General features: G+C 42.1%; 1 protein-coding gene and 1 long non-coding RNA gene across 5 annotated transcripts in view; one reads left to right on the top strand and one right to left on the bottom strand.

Annotated features, from left to right (window-relative positions):
* Positions 1 to 1,629, bottom strand: part of larp1.S (La ribonucleoprotein domain family member 1 S homeolog) — a 52,883-nt gene extending 51,254 nt beyond the window's left edge. For 2 of the 4 annotated variants that reach the window (XM_041588021.1, XM_018254927.2), the window contains exon 1: positions 1,097 to 1,629. In XM_041588021.1, the coding sequence (XP_041443955.1) occupies positions 1,097 to 1,337 (241 nt within the window). In that variant the 5' untranslated portion in view covers positions 1,338 to 1,629. The remainder of the gene's footprint in view (positions 1 to 1,096) is intronic. The other 2 variants (XM_018254925.2, XM_018254926.2) reach the window with 1 other exon arrangement.
* An 889-nt stretch (positions 1,630 to 2,518) lies between these two features.
* LOC121402112 lies at positions 2,519 to 19,273 on the top strand. Its single transcript, XR_005966550.1, has 3 exons — positions 2,519 to 2,647; positions 7,111 to 7,127; positions 17,212 to 19,273. It is a non-coding gene; the product is annotated as an uncharacterized LOC121402112 (long non-coding RNA).
* Positions 19,274 to 20,692: the final 1,419 nt, after the last annotated feature.

The raw sequence follows: 20,692 nt of genomic DNA, 5'->3' as shown, positions 1-20,692 counted from the left end.
AGATCTCGATTGGCAGGTTAAAAAATCCCTTCGGATTCCGGCCGCATCTGTACGTCTATGCAGTCCAATGATCCTACCGCCCGTATCTATTCTGATCTGATTGTTGGGCCCTAGGGCTCAACTATCGGATCAGTCCGATATCGCCCACTTCAATGTGGGAGAGATCCTATCGTTTGGCGATATTGCCAAAGGAGCGGATCTCTACGTCTATGGCCACCTTTAGTTTCCATCCTGCTGTTTGGGTAACTAATAGAATACATTGACAGTAAAGCTGGCCATAGACGCAAAGATTTGATCAAATGTTTCGTGCGATTTTGGGGGCCGTGTGTGGGGCGTCCCGACATTTTTCGTGCCATGGCGATCGGTCGTTCAGACAGGTTAGAAAACTTCTGTCGGCTACCGATAATATCTCTGCATGTATTGCCGATCAGTGGGAGACTGCCACCAGCTTTGGTCGTCTGATCTGTTCCTTTACTACTTTATTTGATCTGAATGGTTAGGGAGAGGTCGGGAGATGGCACTGGACGATCGTTCGTCTGATATGAAGGTAAATCTGCACGTCTATGGCCACCTTAATTAAAAGTATGAGATAATGCATGGGTTAGCCAATCATCAGAAGCCATACCAGTGTAGGAATCCGCATAAGGCAAAAACTCCACTGTAGAGTAAAGGTATCTGCGTGAAGTACCCAGCAGCCACCATATTAACTCCCAGGATATCTTAACTACATGAGTTGACCAGCAGCCACCACCCCAATCTGGCTGCTTCCAGTAAAATAGTAAAGGGTTAACCAAGTGCTTAGCACAGGGACTCCTAATATATTGCACTGCATGAGGTGACCAGCAGCAGTCACCATATTCCCCCCCCCCCATTGCAAGTGGTTGCTCCCAATATAGTTCGGTCTGTAGCAGGCGGAACACGTAAGTTATCATTGGCAGACACACCCAATAGCACAGATATAGGGGAACCGTTTTGTGGGGTGACTAGTTAATGCAGGGATGGAAAGTGCTGGGCAGATCCCTTTGGGTGACAGAGCAAAGCGAGCATTGTACAGTTGTACAGCCCATGAGAATGCTGGTGGTTGCTTCTCACTCACCTACGGGCAGCTGCCCATTTACGATGCTCCCGCCAGCCTTCATCCAGGGGTTCACCTTGGGTGGGGGAGCCTCCACAAACTCCTTACGTAGCGACACGTCCTCGCCTCCGTCCTCTTTCGCAGGGCGCTGCTTCCCTCCCTCCAGCCGCCTGTCCTCTATCATCTCCTCAAGCGGCGACTGCTGCTGCTGTAGGGGCAGCGGGTTCGCGGGCAGCAGCGGAGCCTCCACCTGAGCCGCCATGTCCCGTTCCCCTCTCAATCTCCCCGTCGGGGGACGGGACTGTAAAGCACCGGGCGGGGGTGCACCCACTGATAATAGCGCGCAGAGCAAGGGACGAACTAACGGGTAAAGCAAAAGAAAGATTGGAAACTGTGATGGTTCGGTGACCGGGCGGCCTCCCAGAGATACACCGCTGCAATATGGAAGCCAAAGCAGACCACGCGATGGGGCAGTGCGGGGACGCGCTCTGAGGCACGCACAACGTGCTCGTCCCCTTGGCGGGGGGGTGGCCGTGCACGCACTGCGGTGTGATCTCTGTGGGTGTGACAACGTTGGGCTGGTTGTATTGAGTCACGTGCGCCTGGTACTACAACTTCCACAGCACGTTACAGTATTGCGACTGTTGTGCTGGGAATGGTGGGAGTTGTAGTTACAACACACTTGCAGGGTTGCGATTGGACACATTTAAATGGGTGGTTCACCTTTAAGTTCACTTTTAGTCTGTTATAGGGGACAGATTTACTAAAGCATACCTCCCAACATTTTGGAAATAAAAAGAGATATAAAAAGTGTGGTGAAATTTTGTTTAGCCCATTTTGCGGCCACACCCCCTGATTACTAAAGTTTTTTTTCCAGTTATTACAGTTTTGCTCATGAAGGTGAATTCCCCTTTAAGCTGTGAGTCTAACTTCTCCCAAGGGACCTGTTATCTTATATTGTTACAATTACTTATTTGCTTATCTCGATATTTTTACAAAAGGATCTTATCTGCTGCTGTTCTGGGCAAAGCCAGTTAAGTTAGAAACTTTGTTTCTTTTTCTGACTGTGCAGAGAAAAACGGGACTTTTCAGTACAAACGATTGACTGTGGTTTGAGCTGTCAAAAGAGGGACTGTCCCTCTGAAAACGGGACAGTTGGGAGGTATGCAAAGGGCTAACGCTAGCGACATTTCGCCAGAAATCACATCCGCAGGGACATCGCCAATTCACTAACAGGCACAGGCTTCAATTCGCTAGCGAAAGAGACCGTCGCTAGAGTTCGTTCTCACTCTATATCCAGGCGACTTTTCGCTGTAGCGAATGGTCGTTACTCCGCAAATTCACAAAAGTGCGGATTTTACTGAACATTACCTCTTTCTCCAGATCTGACTTCGCCACCTCAGACCAGACGAAGTGCTAAAAAGAAGCTAGATCTTCCTTTACATCTGTTACTTACATCATATCCTGTGTGCCAAAAATGCATTAAAGTTCCAAAAACGCTGACGACTTTTCCTTTGTCTTAGGGTAAGACTACACGGCCGATTTCGTTGCGTGTCCGACGCTGGGAATAAGGTAAGTAATATAAAGTCAGATGGCGTCGCAACGGTGATCCGACGCGACACGACTGTCGGATGCAGATGCAGCTTGCAGCATTTGCATCCGATAGTCGCGTCGCATCAGATCACCGTTGCAACGTATATTACTCCTGGCCATTTGCAATAAAAAGTGGTAACTTCAAGCATTTGCACCATTTCTAATAAAAACCTCCATACAACTTTAAAGTACCCGCCGTATGCAAATTGACCTAAGCGCAAGATTACTAGCGAATTTTCGCTAGGCACAAATGAACTCTAGCGCATCTTCGCTATGAAATGCTCGCACTGCCAAAGTAATGCTAGCAAAAAGTCGCCCAGGGCGCAACTTTGCATATTATTGAATTAGCGTAGCGGTAACGAATTTGTGCCTGGCAAATTGGTGCGATGTGTGCGAAGCGGTCGATGGCGACAATTTGCCCTTTGGTGAATCTGCCCCATAGAATGGCTAATTCTTAAAAACGTTTTAATTGGTCTTAATTATTTATTTTATATTGTTTTTGAATTATTTGTCTTTTTCTTCTGACCCTTTCAAATAAGGGTCACTGACCCCATCTAAAAACAAACGCTCTGTAAGGCTACATATTTCTTGCTATTGTTATGTTTTATGACTCATCTTTCTATTCAGACCCGCTCCTAATCATGTTCCAGTCTCTTATTCAAATCAATGCATTGTTGCTTGGGTAATTTGGACCCTAGCAACCAGACTGCTGAACCTGCAAACTGTAGAGCTGCTGAATACAAATTTTTATAACTCAAGAACCACAAATAATAAAAAATGAAGACCCATTGCAAATTGTCTCAGAATACCACTCTCAACATCATGCTAAAAGTTAACTTGAAGATGAACAACCCCTTTAAGCTAATCTTCATGAGGCAACTAGTAATGTTTTGGCCGCTGCTATTTTTGACCGTATGACAGCAGGGGTCAAAACACCTCAGGCAAATAATGTACACTCTAAAAAGTGTCACCAGAGACAGCTGCTGGCAGTGGCTGCAGGAAGTTTCCGCTAATTATATTCAGGGATAATGACAAAAAATCAGCTCCAAGTGTGACCACTCATGTACAGAGTCACATATGAGAAATGGAAGTACAACATAGTTCATTGGGAAAGCGTATTGAAACGAGTTTTGATGTCATCTGTTAGTGATGTCATCATTATGGCTGTGGGTCAGACTGAGTCTCACAGGAACTACCAGAAAATCTAGATCCCTTGTCACAGTCTCACAGCAATTTTAAATTATATAACAATAACAGTAATTTATATTGCATATTACAATAATTTATATTATTATACCAATACTGGTTTAGGGTTTTATATGGGTCCACAGAAAAAATAATGATAGGTAGTTGGGAATTCTCCTAGGTTGGGCTTTGTCACTGGGAGATCTTCAGGTACTTTGGTAGGTCAGTCCAACCCTGCATTCTGTGTAGCTAGTTCCTTTTTTAGGATTCATCATCAGTGTGGGCTTGTCCTTATCATCACAAGAGTTGTATTTGTAGTTCGGAAAAAGCCCCAGCTTGAGGCTTTTAAAGCAATGGGTCACTTTTGACTAGTATGTTGTAGAATGGCTAATTGTAAGCAACTTTTCAATTGGCCTTCATTTTTTCTATTTTTATAATATTGATTGCCTTTTTCTGAATATTTTCAGCTTTCAAATGGGGGTCACTGACCCCATCTAAAAAAATGCTCTGTAAGTAGGATTGCCACTCGGCCTGTATTTTACCAGCCTAGCCGGTAAAGCACCTGCCAAGGCCTGTATTACAAATTTACCGGCAATGTAACTGCGGTAAATTTGTAATACCCCTAACAAAAACCCTTGGCCCCCCCCCAATCCGCTCAAAACGTACATTTTCTCCTCCTTCTGGCCATTGTGCACCATGGCTCCACCCCCTTTACATCCCAACCTGCCCCTTTCACATCAAGGCCCGTCCCTTTTATCCCACCCCCAGTGGCGGATTAAGGACATATGAGGCCCCTAGGCTACACTTTCCACAGGGCCCCCTTTTAGGGTAGGGTCTTATTTTGGCACGGTACGCGCCACGCTTTTTTAAAAAAACCCAACCGCCGTGTAAATTATTTCACTGTCTGCAGAAATTATTTAACTGTCTGCAGAAATTTTTTCACTGTCTGCAGGCTACAAAAATTATTTCACTGCAGGCTACAAAAATTATTTTACTGTCTGCAGAAATGATTTCACTGTCTGCAGGCTACAACAATTATTTCACTGTCTGCAGGCTACAAAAATTAATTCACTGTCTTCAGGCTACAAAAATTATTTTACTGTCTGCAGAAATTATTTCACTGTCTGCAGAAATTATTTCACTGTCTGCAGAAATTATTTCACTGTCTGCAGGCTACAAAAAATATTTCACTGTGTCTGCAGAAATTATTTCACTGTCTGCAGGCTACAAAAATTATTTCACTGTGTCTGCAGAAATGTTACTGGGCCCAGCCGGGTGCTCCCTGCACCCTCCCTGCTGCTGGCCGACCCAACCCCAGGTTCACCTGAAGTTTTTAATTAAAAAAACCCCACAACATTCGACTCTGCCCACTGGCACAGTGCCACTGAGTCCTGCAGGACCAGGTTCTACTGCAGCTGCTAGTCTGTTACTTTCTGTCCAGTGTCAACTACTACGCTGGCTGGCCTGGCCACTGGCTGGCCTGGCCCCGTGGCTCATTGGGCCCCCAGCCCACCCTGTGCCTTGCTCTAGCTAGCTGCCTGCTGGGACTAAGTCTGACTGTCTTAAGAGACAATGGAGACTAATACAGTATGAAGTTCTGAGTAAGTTAAGCAGCTGCTGCAAGCTAATAAAAAGCAACTCTTTTGGGCGCTACAACTACGAAGAAAAAAAAGGCAGACAGAGTCAAACTACGTGTCTGCTCTGCCTGAGTCCCTGACCACGTGTGTGCAAAAGTGCGCCACTGGTGAGCACTTTCCAAACACCCGGTCAGGCTTAACGCAGAGAGAGGCACTGTCATCATCATGCTGCACACATACGCCGCATACCTTCTACTTCTCCCAGTCGCAGGCAGGCACATGACTTGGGGCAACTGGGAAATTGACAATATTTCTAGCCCCATGTCAGATTTCAAAATTGAATATAAAAAATCTGTTTGCTCTTTTGAGAAATGGATTTCAGTGCAGAATTCTGCTGGAGCAGCACGATTAACCGATTCATTTTTTCCCATGACAGTATCCCTTTCAGGCTCTTACACACGGGTGTTTTTTTCCTGCGTTTGACATTCATTAAAACACAGGTTTGAGCATGTTAAAATGCAGGTTTGAGAGCGAGAAAAATGCATTCACTAATTGATTCCATTATATTCTGCCAGGCTGTCCTCATGAGTGTTCTGAGTTTGTGTTTTTTGAGTGCATATGTTTAGACGCAGCATGCTGCATTTTCTCGTGCTTGACGCACGTTGCAATATTAATATAATAGAGGGTTGCATTTGGAAGGGAAAAAAACTTTCTTAGCTGCAGCAAAAAATGTGTTTAAACACAATATATGCATTTTTTCAAGCTCAGCGTGCATTTGAAAAAAGCAGAAGCAAACGCCCTTGTGTTAGAGCCCTTACATTGCACGCAGTGTAACTCTGTGACTAAAGGAACTAACTTTTACATCCACATTCAGGCAAAAACTACACTATAAGACAATATTATACTTGTGATTCATTGTTTGTCATTTACTTGCTTAAATGCCTGTGTGGGTTGCTATATGTGGAGGAAACAACCCCAAAAGTAAAGGATAGAATATCCAAGCATAAATCCAATATCCGCAAAGGGTTAACCACATTACCAGTACCAGCTCACTTCCAACAGACAGGCCATTCCATGAGTCGCCTGAAATTTCAGGTAATTGATTCTGTTGAACCTTTTAGGCCCCGAACTCCACTGTGAGATGTCTTCCATTACGATGCAATGAGAGGAAACGCAGGCAACCAGTCGGAGGCGCCGAATATAATGTAAGTTATAAAAACATCGCACCTACAAACTGCATGCATCCGACACGACTGTCTGATGCGAGCGCCGCACGCTGCATCTTCATCCGACAGTCGTGTTGTGTGCAGTTTGTTGGTGCTATGTTTCTATAACTTACATTATATCCTGCGCCTCCAACTGGTCGCCTGTGTTTCCTCTCAGCGTATCGGATCAGAAGACATTGCACCAGGGAGTTCAGGCCTAAAGCTTAGAAGAGTGGGTAATATGCTAGAACTTCTACACAGGTAAGAGATGCAGTGGATCCATAGGTTGGATACAATTTGACCCAGGTGACTAAATAAAGATTATACTCCCCCAATGTTTATTTACCAGTAGGCAGGTAGACAACTTAATAGTATACTCTTCTGTTTTCTGCAATTGATGTAATTTGATCACTAATATTTGTTTCTCTCTTTCTCTTTCTCGGAATGTTCTGCGTGATGACATTACCTTACACAGTGCAATTTGCAAGAAAGGTAACTTACAAGAATCTCAGATTTTTCTTTTTTTCCTGTTCACTTTGTCCACTTTGATCCTTTGTTTTCATAGCTTATACAATTTGGATATGTATTTGCATAAACATTGGTTGCATAACATAACTATGGACATTTTCATAAATCCGGAATCCGGAATATTGGACTTATTTTATTCACAATGGACATTTACCGGGAAAATAAGAATGGACTTGTTAAAGGGATCCTGTCATCGGAAAACATGTTTTTTTCAAAACGCATCAGTTAATAGTGCTACTCCAGCAGAATTCTGCACTGAAATCCATTTCTCAAAAGAGCAAACAGATTTTTTTATATTCAATTTTGAAATTTGACATGGGGCTAGACATTTTGTCAATTTCCCAGCTGCCCTTGGTCATGTGACTTGTGCCTGCACTTTAGGAGAGAAATACTTTGTGGCAGGCCGCTGTTTTTCCTTTTCAATGTAACTGAATGTGTCTCAGTGGGACATGGGTTTTTACTATTGAGTGTTGTTCTTAGATCTACCAGCTGTTATCTTGTGTTACGGAGCTGTTATCTGGTTACCTTCCCATTGTTCTTTTGTTTGGCTACTGGGGAGGGGGTGATATCACTCCAACTTGCAGTACAGCAGTAAAGAGTGATTGAAGTTTATCAGAGCACAAGTCACATGACTTGGGTCACAGCAGAAACATTGGGGTGGGTGCCACACCCAGGGGCGCTCCACCAATGAGGCGAGTTGAGACACTCGCCTCAGGCGGCAGCGCCCCCCTGGTTACCAGGGGCGGCAAAAATGCCGCTCCTGGTAACTAAGAGCCGAATTTCCGGTTTTCAACCCGGAAATTCGGCTCTTCTAGTGCAGTGAGCGCAATTGCGCTCTCTGCACTAGCGTCGTGCAGCGCCCCGACCCCCTCCTGCGCAGAAAATGTGAGCGCCGTGAGGAGGGGTCGGGGCGGCAATGGAAGGCCGCCTCAGGCGGCATAAAGGCGCGGATCGGCGCTGGCCACACCCCAAACCTACAACCAAAATGAGTGAATTAGACCAGTTGTAAAGAGATGAGCAGGTACTTCAGGTTATCTAATTTTATAGACCAAATAGTTAAAAACAAATATCTTTATTTAGTTCACATGTCCTTAAAAGCCTATGATTCTGTGCCTTGCAGCACAATTTAATTTGTATTTCTTTTATTAAAGAAAAAGAAAGACATAATGCAATTTACAGGAATGGCAAAGACTGGGCACCCCAGTCTGCTTGTGCAAGAAAAAAAACATTCACATTTTCACATATTACTGAGCAGAAAATACAAACATTATTGTCGTCTTCATAATCTGTATGTAATCTTGATATATGATGCTTATAAAATAAAGCATCAAAAGAAAAATAATTAAAGAAATTAAAGAGAAGGGGGAGAGGGAGGGGGGGAGAAAGGAAACTTAAAGGGGAAGTAAAGACACTATCGAAAGAAAATACTGTCAAAACAAAACAGCATTTGTATTGTAGTGAGTAGTGGCGGAGATTGGTAAATTGTATACCCGAATCAGTAGGGGAGGTGAGGGAAGTAATAATATTATAAATTGTGAATACTTCTATAAGCCAACCAGGAGTTCCAGACTTTGTCATGGCGTTTCTGCTTTCCTGTGTGGAGGCTAGTTAATTTTTCAAGTACTAGTACGTTGTCCAGTTTGGATTTCACCATTTGGATGTCTAAAGAGGGAGTCTTCCATGCCTTTGCTATTATTTGCTTTGCAGCAGAAAAGATGTGAGTGATAAATGCCCTTAGGTACTTATTGCCACCAGATATGTGTTTGTTGAACTGGCCCGGACTGGCAATCTGTGGGTTCTGGCAAATGCCAGAGGGGCTGCTGTAAATTGCCATAGATAATGACTATTTATTGGGCTGGTGGGGGCTGTTTGGGCCCCTTTGGGGGCTGTATGGGCCTCTGTCTACCCAAAATGCCAGGGCCTATTTTTAATCTCAGTCCAGACCTAGTTGAGGAGAGCCTCCGCTGGATCTTTTCTTAGTGGGAGACCTGTGACATTTGTAATCATAGAATACACTTGGATCCAAAATCTCACTACCTTCGGACATTCCCACCAAATGTGTAAAAAAGAGCCAATTTGGCCACAGTTTCTGAAACTGAGCGGTGAGGACGATGGGTACCATTTCGACAATGTAGTGGGGACCAGGTAACATTGGTGAAGAACTTTTTGAGAGGTTTCCTGGATTGGAATATTGATGGAGCAGTGAGTTGTTGCTGTTATAATATCTCTCCAGGTATCATTGTCGTAGCAAGTTTTCAAGTCACGCTCCCAACGTTTTACAAATTGTAAGTCCTTAATGTCTGTCTGGTGAGCCATGTAATCATATAAAGTAGAAATTGACCGTTTCTGTGGAAGAATCTGTAAGAACATCAGCTCAAAAGGAGTCGGGCGGGAAAAAGTATTCGCATTCCATATGGTTTTTATATAATGACGTATTTGTAGATAAGGTATAGTCTCATGTCAAGGCATAATGTAGTGATCCTTTAATTGTTGTACAGAAAGCAGAGATGATTGTCGTGTCATGGAGTAAAAAACAGTTTAAGGGAGTAGGCTATAACTGGGTTGGACTGCTCACCTAATGATGCACTTTTAGACCATAGAACATTCCTAGCAAACTTAGTATGCAGTGTGTCCTGTTCGATGGAAGCCCACAGTGGAGCTTCATCTCCTACATGCCATGCAGCTAGTTGACTTAATTGTGCAGCGAAATAGTAGTACTGAAGATTAGGAATATCTAGCCCCCCCCTTTTGTCTATTTCTAGAAACTACTGCAAAATTCAAACGGGCTCTCTTACCATCCCATACAAATTTGTTAAAGGCTTTTTGCAAATGTTTTATTATACCCATGGGGGGGGGGGAACCGGTAGAGTTCTTAAAAGGTAGAGCAGAAGAGTAAAGGCAGACATTTTTAGTGTGTTCACCCTACCCAGCCAAGATTGTCGTAATTTGGACCAGGAGGAAATCATGCTCAAGACTTTCTGGAAGGTATGTTTATAATTACCAAGAGCTAGTGATCCATAATCCGGGAAGAGATTAACTCCCAGATACTTAATGCTTTTAGGTTGCCACTTGAATTGGAAATTTATTTCCAGTAATTTTACAATGCTATGGGTTAAATTAAGGTTCAAGGCCTCAGTTTTGGTGGAGTTAATTTTCAAACCTGAGAGCCCAATGTTTCAAATAGGTGAGGGAGAGAGGTCATATGATGAGACAATGTCATCAAAATGTCGTCTGCATATAACATGCAACGGTAATCTGTTTGACCAACCTTAATACCCGAGATCCTTGTATGACTTATGCATATAAGTATTGTAAATAAAGATTTCCAGGAGATAGTGTCAAAAGCTTTCTCTAAAGCTGGCCATAGACGCAAAGATCTCATCCTACGAATCGAGGATTCGTACAATTTTCGGACCGTGTGTGGAGAATCCCGACATTTTTTGTCCAGCAGAGATCGGTTGTTTGGTCGATCGGACAGGTTAGAAATTTTCTTTCGGCTGCCGATAATATCTGTGTATGTATTGCCGATCGTACGATTATCAGTGGGAGACTGTCGCTAGCTTTGTCTATCGTACGATTGCTGTCAGGGGCAGAACATCGGCTGATCTGTTCTTTAACTACTTTATTTGGTCAGGATGGTAAGACTTTGATCTGAATGGTTAGTGGCAGGTTGGGAGATGGGAAAGTCGATCGTACATTGATTCATACGATCGGATCTTTGCATCTGTGGCCATCTTAAGTCTATAGATAAAAGCATAGCAGGGATATTTTGAGATTTAGCTATACTAATTAGGTTAATTGCTCTGCAGATATTATCACAAACTTATCTGCCTGGAATAAACCCCGATTGGTCTTTGTGGATTATAGTATGGAGGAACTTATTCAACCTAGTTGCCAATATCTTCTCTAACAATTTAACATCTATATTTAAAACTGGAATTGGCCGAAAGTTCTTACAATCAGTAGTATCTTTACCTGGTCTAGGGATAATTGCAAATTGAGCTAAAAGGGATTCGGGGTCGCACTTAAAGTTCCCATGAATAACATCGTTGAACAATGCATGAAGTTGGGGGATTAATTTAGGGGCCAACATTTTATAATATTTGCTATTGAGGCCATCAGGACCAGGAGATTTATTTAATCTGAGGTGTTGAATTGCTAGTTTAATCTCGTCTGTATCGATTGGGTCAGACAGTAATGTTATTTTCTTGAGACGTGAGAAGTTGAGGGGGCTTAGAAACTTATCCAGGGCCTGTTGGGGAGAATCTGGCTGTTGCTGATTTAAAGATTGATAAAATTGGGCGAACTCCTGTACTATCGTGGTCAGGTTTGCCGTGAAGGAATGGCGTAGATATTTATTATTTAAGTGCCTTGCTAGCATAGTGTCAGCCTTGTTAGATTTCTGGAAATATTTCTGTTTAATCCATTGTAGTTTTTGGATCACTTTTTCCGTTGTAAATTTGTTGTAAATTTATCTCAGTTCTAAGTGACTCAATTTGTCTCCTCAAGGAAATATTAGATGGGGAAGCCTTATTGTAAAGGCTTACCCTGGTGGTCTAGTAGGGGGACGGCAGGGACGCCCGCCGCGTCTTCTTTCTCCTGCGCTGGATCATTAAGGGTGCACGGCGCGCCTCTTCTGCTTATGTGCACATGCGCGATGACGTGATGACGTCAGCACGCAATGTCGCGAAAATTCAAATATTTAAAGGGCCATTCCACTGGTTCTCATTGCCCGTTATAGGTTTGTTCCTGGTGCCTTTAGCTGTTTGCTATTCTGATTCTAAGCTTGATTCTGACTACCTGTTGTGACCCCTGCCTGCTCCTGACAAGTCTGACCTCTGTATCCTGATCCATCGCCTGAATTTCGACTACCTCTTCTGCCGTATCCATCTGATTGATCTCTCGGTTTTGACCCTTGCCTGCCTGACCTCGATTTGAACGCTGCCTGCCCAGACCCGGCCTGATTTGTTTATGCTCACATTCTGCCTGCCCCGACCCGGCCAGTTCCGACTACGATCCCGTTTAACAGCTTGTACCACGACCTTCTGCCCAAAGACTTTGCTAACAGTCGTGCCCCTCTGCTTATCCAGAACCTCTCACCTTGCACCTCTCATTTAAGTCCTGGTGGCATCCAAGTAGCTGAGGGCTCCTCCCGAGGCCAATGGCGGTCACACTACAGGTGAAGCACAAGCCGAGACCAGGGTGCTTGGCATTTGTTCTGGTGTTGGGTGCCACTGTGACACTTATGCTGGGCTTCTAAAAGTTGTAATGATTCCATTTGTTGTTTTAATTTCTGTTCTCTCTCTTTTTTTATTTTGGACTTCAATTGTATAAAGATCCCCCGCATGTAGGCTTTGTGGGCTGCCCATAAAGTGGAATTGCTAACGTCTGGAGTACTGTTGGTATTATAATAATTTTACAGTTCTTTAGTGATTGTTTCCATGTTGGCTGGGAAGGATAGTAAAGAATTGTCTAACCTCCATCTAAACTCAGTTGGGACATTAATAAAATTAGCTAATTGGAGGGTCACAATCAAATGGTCTGACCATGGGCAGGATTTTATGTCCGAATTCAGGATCAGTGGGATAGCTGGTTTATGTAACAGAAAGGAGTCTATACGGGAATGTGAATTATGGGAAGAGGAGTAGAAAGTGTAATCCTTCTTAAATGGGTGAAATTCTCTCCAAGCTTCTACCCATGAGTAATCTAATAGCTTGGCAAAACTATGTTTGCCCCCGCTTTTGTGACTTGGGGTAAAAGGATGTCTGTCCATGGAAGGATTTACAAATTCATTAAAACCCCCACCCAGTATCACCTGACCTCTGCTCTCCTCTTCCAGAAGTTTAAAAAAATCTTTATAAAATCATGTCTGATTCTTGTTAGGGCCATACACAACTGCTAATGTAATTTGATTATCTTGGAGATGTCCGATTAGTATTAAATATCTCCCTTCCGGGTCAACTATGGATGATTGAAGATTAAAGTTAAGTCGCCTATGAAAGCAAATGGCCACCCCTCTGTGTTTTCTATCTGCTGAGACTAAATAAAATTGGGGGTAAGAATAATGGAGATATTTTGGTGCAGAAGATTTAGAGAAATGGGTCTCTTGAATAAAAAGAATATCTGACCTCATTGTGGTATACTGTCTCATGGCTAGGGATCTTTTAAAGGGCGAATTAAAACCTTTAACATTGTGGGTATAACAATTTAACGCCATTTTACATGTGAACGATGTGCTCTCAACCAAATCTAGCCACTTCCCAAACCATACTTTTCTTTAAACAAACACGACAGCATTTATCAAAAACATATAAGATTAAGTAATAATCCAAAAACAGTAAACATATCATCCTAACGTAGGTGAGAGTGTCATCCATCTAAACAGTTGGGTACTCAACCCTTAACCACAATAAGGTATCGGTTAAGTTACCAATGGGGGGGGTAAAGTTCCTGGAAGGACCCAAATTGACAAACATTAAGCCCATAGGGCTATAATTATAGCGGGTTCAAACTGTATAGTTACCAACTGGTCAGGTAAGACTCCCATTGTTGCTTCTGGGGCTTTTGAATAGTTAGTGAGGCAAGGTCGGCATATAGAGAAAATTTATGGCCTTTGTAATCCAATGCTCATGATGGCTTCCTTCGTCTTGAAATAATGGAGTCTGGCAACAATATCTTTGGGAGGGCCACGATGCTGTTTAGGGCCCAAAGCCCTATGTACTCTGTCCATCAGCAATTGGTCCGGAGGAAGGTCGGGGACCAGAGCCGCAAGGAGAATAGGAATCTCCGTTTGTAGATCAGATACAGAGTCTGGAAGGCCACGGATCCATATATTCATGCGACGGGACACTTCTCTCATCAGTGGGAAGCTCCTCAATTGGCTCCCAACCGTCACGTGTCCAAGACTCAGCTCCCTGGCAACAGAGTGTCCTCACAAATTTCAAAAATGGATTTCCATGGCTTCGGCTTCCGGCTTCTTGTGATGGGACCTGTTCTCTTCATCCTCCACCCGATCCTGCAGGTCCTATAGCTGGATTTGCAATTTTGATATTGCTGCCGCTTCTAGGTTGACTGTGGACACCATTTTTGTCCACTTTATCCTCCACCGCGACCATCCAATTACCCAGCTCCTTGAGTTCCTGCATCACATGTTCTGTGATTTTATCAGCTACCGTAGCCAATTCTGCTTGGAGTAGCTGTTTAAATCGGCCTATCAGGGTAGCGTCGCCCGAATATGTCTGCGGGGCCCCCTGCTCAGAGTCCGGCTGGTCTGACTCCCATGCAGACTGAGGGGAAGTACGCGGTGAGGAATCTGCCGTGTCGGCCATTTTGGAAGCCAGGCGCGGTGGAGAAGGTGAAACAGGCAGCGGTGGTTTACGTTTTGAAGCCAGGGATTTCTTGGTTTTAAAGCCTTTTGTTTGTTTTTTAAACTCTTTATATAAAGTTTTATATATTTTTATGACATGCCATGAGAAATCAACAATAGTTAGAAATGGCTTGTTGTACAGTATATCATGAAAAGTTCACATAAGAGTTGCATATAAGTAAGGAACCATTTCAGTGTGAATATCTAGCGATTGTAACCACATGATAGTGTGCTCACGATCTTTACAGTGGGCACATGCTCTGAATCGAAATACTAATTATTGCACATATGTCATGGTCTTGATCTTGAGCACAGCATGGTGACTTCTGGGAAGCATCCCCAGCTTTTGGGAATTCATTGGCTAAGGAACTTTTAGACAGAGGCACGTGTGACATTACTACACTGAACTCCCTATTATATTTATCATTTCCTTGTCCTCTTTTGTAGTCTATTATGTATTTGTACGCTAAGCATGTATGCAATTGGTTGTATATCGTCTCAGTATACAACGTATAGTAATACGTTGTCTTACCAGACAGGATACTGGTTTGGGGAAAAAAAACCTGTATATTTCAAGAGCTGTATTAAAGTGGAATAGTTCTCCATTTGGAGTGAAATATCTTTTGGGACTAATCATCTGGTTGGAGGATGTAATAGGTATGATTGTGTCCATACTTTTTCAATAGATGAGAGCGAGAGCAGTGTAAAGCTACTAGGTATTCCATGTGTTGGATGTCCTGAATTGCAGATTTGAGTACTGTCATGATTGGTGGCTGTAAATTTTTTCACTTGTGAGCTATTAGGTGTTAAGCCATGGTAAGTATCAGGCTATCCAGTTCCTGAACATGATTTGTGAGCTTTTAGAATGGGGTTCCCAAAAAGAATGTTTGTGGGTCTTAGTTGCAAACTTCTCTCCCAAGCAGTGGTTCCAGGAGGGATAGTACTTCATTCCAATAGTCTCCATGAAGGGGCAAGCCCAGAAGATATGGCAAAAAGTATGAACCTCTCCATGCATTGGATGTTCTCAATTGCAGATTTGAGTTATGTCAAGGTTGGCGCCTGTAACTTTTTCTAATTGTCAACTATTAGGCGTTTAGCAGCTGTAAGTATCAGGTTTACTGTCTCAAGCATGTAGGAGGGGTGCTTGGGTATATGGTATGTTGCCTGGAAGGTATAGTGTACCATATTGTGAGGATTATATAATTTGTTTCCTTATGAGTAATACATGCTGAGGCCTTTCTAAGGTTGTCCCATTTAATGAGATTTATTTTGAAAGGGATAGTTCTCTTCCTAGAAATTGTTCCCATTTAATCGTGGGGTCACCAACTTTATAAACTGTTCCAAATTAATATATCAGTTAAAAAATTGCTTTTCTTTGGCCCTGCTGAGCAGTTTTATTAAAGGATAAGTCAACCGCAAAAAAAATGTATTGCCTAATTAAAGAAAACACAATTCTAAGCAACTTTCCCATATACATTCATTACAAATTGTCTATGTTCTTTAAGTTATTTGTATATGTATTGCTGTCATCTTTACCGTGTAGCAATCCATGAAGTTGTTCTGCTGTGGATTGCCTCACTTTCCCATGATAATCAGAGTGCCATCCTCTAGTAGAAGTCACTTGTGTGCTGTGGCTTGTGGAAGCTAATGATGGGGATTGTTGAGATGCGGTCACCTGTTATGCGGTAATCTTGAATGCGTGGCATAAACGCCTCCCCCATTATATTTGTTTTTACCTATTTGGCCTGTATGTTGGATTTCTTGGAGTGCCTTCTGATAAAAATGACCTTAGTGTGTATTAATGCAATAGGAAGTCCCACTGGGGTAGGAACTGATATATGATCTGTGTAAAGTCCTGTAGAATATGTCAGCACAATATAAATATGAAGTTACGCCCCTAATTACATATAATCAGAGGAAAGCCGTTTACATTTTTTGTAGTACTGAAAATTATGAAGCCATAATATACAAATTTGCCCATTTTAGTTTGATCTGATGTTCACTGAAAAAAGAAAAAAGCTACATTTTTGATGATTTCAAAGACAATCGTTTTCCCCTATTAACAACAGAAATGAGATGCATACTGTATATTTAATATCCATGCAACTCCCTAGATATACCACGTTACATACAAAATAAAATAGTATCAGTTATTCCAACTTGTCATCTTTATTTCAAAAGTTGTATTTTAATCTGTTACCAGTCAATGATAAATGTGCTTGTGATTCTATGCAGTGAAAGGAATAAGAGGCCAGAACATCAGTAATCTTGTGCAACCAGTGCACACTTTGTACTATTTTACAGAGCAATGAGATATAAGCTCATTACAACACACATTATCAACATCTTGATTTTATTGTTTAAATTGAAGTCTATAGGGTAATAGACATTTTTTATTTCATAATCACAATCTTTCAGTTTTCCCAGCAGAGGTGAACCTTTCCAAGTGAAATTGGTTCTCATTCAATTCAAGCAAGAACAAATCAAATAACTTGCAAAAAATGCCTGAAGCAGAACATTTAAAAAAAAAAAAAAAAGATTACTGGCAGAAATGGTTTCACTTGTTATGCCAACTAATACAGTATATACAAGCCACCCCTTACCTTGGCTAGGTTTCAAAAATGTGCCATTGGATAATTAAGTGTTTCTTGTTTAATTAATGTGTCATTTCTGCACCCACAGATTTTGCTACGGAAGAAAATCATCATGGTTCCTGCACCTTGTCCTCCCCATTTAAGCTGCCATTAAAATGTTTTGGTGAGTGTATCCAAGCATCATTCTCTAATATTGTGGATATGGTTTTCTTGAGTAATTATTGCAATGGGAAATTAAGATAGTAAATAGTAGGTGAATTTGAAAAAACACTCTTCTATCAAGACGGGTAAAAACCTCCCTGAGGCTAAGAGAACAATTGGACCAGTCCCCAGGCCTGGATTTGTGACGAGGCCGCAAAGGCCTGGGCCTAGGGTGGTGAATTGTTAGGGGCGGCACTGGGGGTGTGCAACTCCCAAGTGCTCCGGCGCTCACACCGTAGTGTGGGCGGGCACTAGGATCATGTGACTGGGCGCTAGGACCATGCACCCTAGGGGCGCCCGTCCGCTAAATCTGATGCTGCCAGTCCATTGATCAACTTTATACTAAAGGTAATTTCAGTACCTTGGTATTTTCTCCCTTGATACAAGGCCATCCAACCCCTTCTTGAAATCTTACGTATCTGCCAGTACAACAGCCTTGGGGAGAGTATTTCACAACTTCACAGCCCTCCCTGTAATAAACCTTTCCACATCTTAAGGTGAGACGTCCTGTTTCCTTGCCTTCATATCCTTCACGGCTGGAACTAACTACCTCATACTACTAGTTCTGGATAGCTGAGAGAGGGGCAATGTACAACCCCATTCATAGTGCACATTGCATCACTGTTCCTTCTTGTCAGACCCTTCCTGCACCACATCACCCCCAGTCCACATAAACTGCTCCCCCTCTTACTTCTCACCTGACAGTGGGGGCAGGGTAATTGAGGGGTCCCAGTGAGTGTTCCCTGGAAGAAACTACCGGGTTAATAAAGGATCTGAGAACTTATTGTATGTTACATTTATAAATTTATATAAAGTAATCATGTGCCCCTTAAGTGTTCATCTCCAGCTTAGCCATACCTTCCATTCCCTTTAACTTAGCAGTTCTTTAGACTTTCTTTCATTATTACCTACATAGTACATATGGTTGAAAAAAATATACAGATATATAAACTATACATACCAATATGTATACTACTTGTGTATCATAGCATCACAATATCCTTTTATATTATGGTTGTTCAAGAAATCATCCAAGCCACTATTAAAGGAATAATAGAATCTGCTATTACACTTGGCAGCCTCACTGTCCTCACCACGTCCGCTGTTCCCCTAATCTAAAGGTGTGGCCTCTGGTGCGTTAATGGTTTTTAAGGGAAAATATCCTATGCTATCTGTCTATAATGCACTCTAAAGTACTTGTAAAGAGTAATCATGTAGCCTCGCAGTCTATCCTCATAGTTTACTCTCTAAACAACAAAATGCTTTAATGGGTCAAATTTTAGCAGTAGCCAGAATCAACTTGGCGAAGAATTGGCTCCAAAAAACTATAGACACTCAAGGTATGGTAGAAAAAATTAGCCAGACACAGAATCTGTTATATTTAACGGCTTTATTGGCAGACACAGTAGAGAAACATACAAAAATATGGGATCCATGGAACATATTCCTGCATTCGTGAGAAATCTGTACAAGTAATGTATTTGGTACCAAATGTGATGAATGAATACTGGTAAGAACAACTTAAGGTTATTGATATCCTACACTAACCTTCCCGATCCTTCAAGAATATTATACTAAATGTAATGTATACGTTATCATTTGTCATTGCATTTTAAAATGTTAAAATAAAAGAGATTTAAAAAAAAAAAAAAAAATCAAAGGACAGACCCCTGCAGTATTCTGCTGCTTTGGGTTTTACCAAACAGAGAACTTATTGGGGCAGATTCACTAAAGGGTGGCGTGGCTAACGCTAGGGACATTTCGCAAGAAATCCCATCATCAACAATTTACTAACAGGCGTAGGTGACAATTTGACTTTTCGCTGTAGCGAACGGGCGTAACTCTGCAAATTCACTAAGATGCAAATGTTTCTGGATGTTACCTCTTTCGTCAGAGTTTCCTTCAGACCAGACGAACTGCTTAAATAAAGCTACATCTTTCTCAATCTTATGTCAGTTACATCATATCCTGTATGCCGGAAATGCATTATTAATGTTGTAAAAACGCTGGTGACTTGTCCTTTTTTTAAGCGGAATTGCCTGCAAAAGTCCTAACTATTAAACTTTTTTGTGTTAACATTTTTCCCCAGACATTTGAGGGGCATGGAACATTCGTTTTAGGGTGGGCTTGTGTGTAGGGCATTTGAGGATCTCTTTTGTCTTTATTCAGGTTCCTTGGACATTTGTAATATAAAATGGCCACTTCAAGCATTTGCACCAACATCTCTAATAAAGACGTCCATAAGACTTTAATGTACCCGCCCTATTCAAATTGACCTAAGCGTAAGAGGACTAACGAAGGATCGCTAGGCAGAAGCGATTTCTAGCATAATATCGCTTTGAAACACTCGCACTGGCGAAGTAACGCAGCGAAAAGCCGCCAGCGTTCGGTGCTCAGGATGCAACTTCACATTGTAGTGAATTGGCGTAGTGGTAACAAATTTTTGCCTGGCGAAGTGGCTCGAAGTGTGGTAAAGCATTCGCTGGCGACATTTCACCCTTTAGTAAATTTGCCCCATTGTTTCTCCAGTGGCTAGGTAATGTTATTGGAAAATGCATACTAAGCATTCATGCAAATAACATAACTGAAATTTTTAAATAGGTTTCCCATGCCATATTAGTTACCACTCTAGCCCCAGCTTAAAAAGGCCACACAACCCCTGATGTTGTCCTGTTTGATATAGATTGTCCCACTGACTACCATGTTATTCTTGGAAGCATTAAAAGTGTCTTCCCAGCAGCGTTGAATGACCATTGATACCCCCAGTTCACCATGTGCCTGCACTGCTGGTAGAGAATTTGGACATTGAATGAGCAGTTTTCTTCTTTATAATGGATATCCAGTAATACTGAATAACAATACATGTTACTTGTTCTTGACAAAATAAAATTACTTTTCTCCTTTTTTTTCATGCCAACTGAATTTTTTATTTAATTTATATCACTCACTTTGTCTGAAGGGAAAAAAAAAGCCTAATTTTGATAAAATTCCCCCAATGTATATGTTAAATGAATAAACGTGAATAGAAATACCTGGGCCTTGGGATGTATACGTTACTGCAAGTAATGTTTGAGTCAAAATGTTATTCTATTGTTGTCAAGCATGCTGGGAAAATGTTGCTTTGAACTCTGGTAACTTTGGTGCACTAATGCGGTACAATTAATAAGCGATCTGAGTACAACTCTGCAGCATAATTTACATGTTTCATACCATGTGCAGAACCCTATAGGCCAGTAATATAACAAGAAGTTAGTGGGTCACAGAGCAAAGTTATTTAAAGGCCCCCCAAATGTTAAGAATAAAAAGTTTTTCATAAACATGTTGAAACTTCTTATCAAGTGCCACACTGGACCTTTATAGGTCATGCA

Source organism: Xenopus laevis, chromosome 3S (assembly GCF_017654675.1).
Source record: "Xenopus laevis strain J_2021 chromosome 3S, Xenopus_laevis_v10.1, whole genome shotgun sequence".
NCBI classification, from domain to species: domain Eukaryota; kingdom Metazoa; phylum Chordata; class Amphibia; order Anura; family Pipidae; genus Xenopus; species Xenopus laevis.
This window is presented reverse-complemented; position numbering and strand designations above follow the sequence as displayed.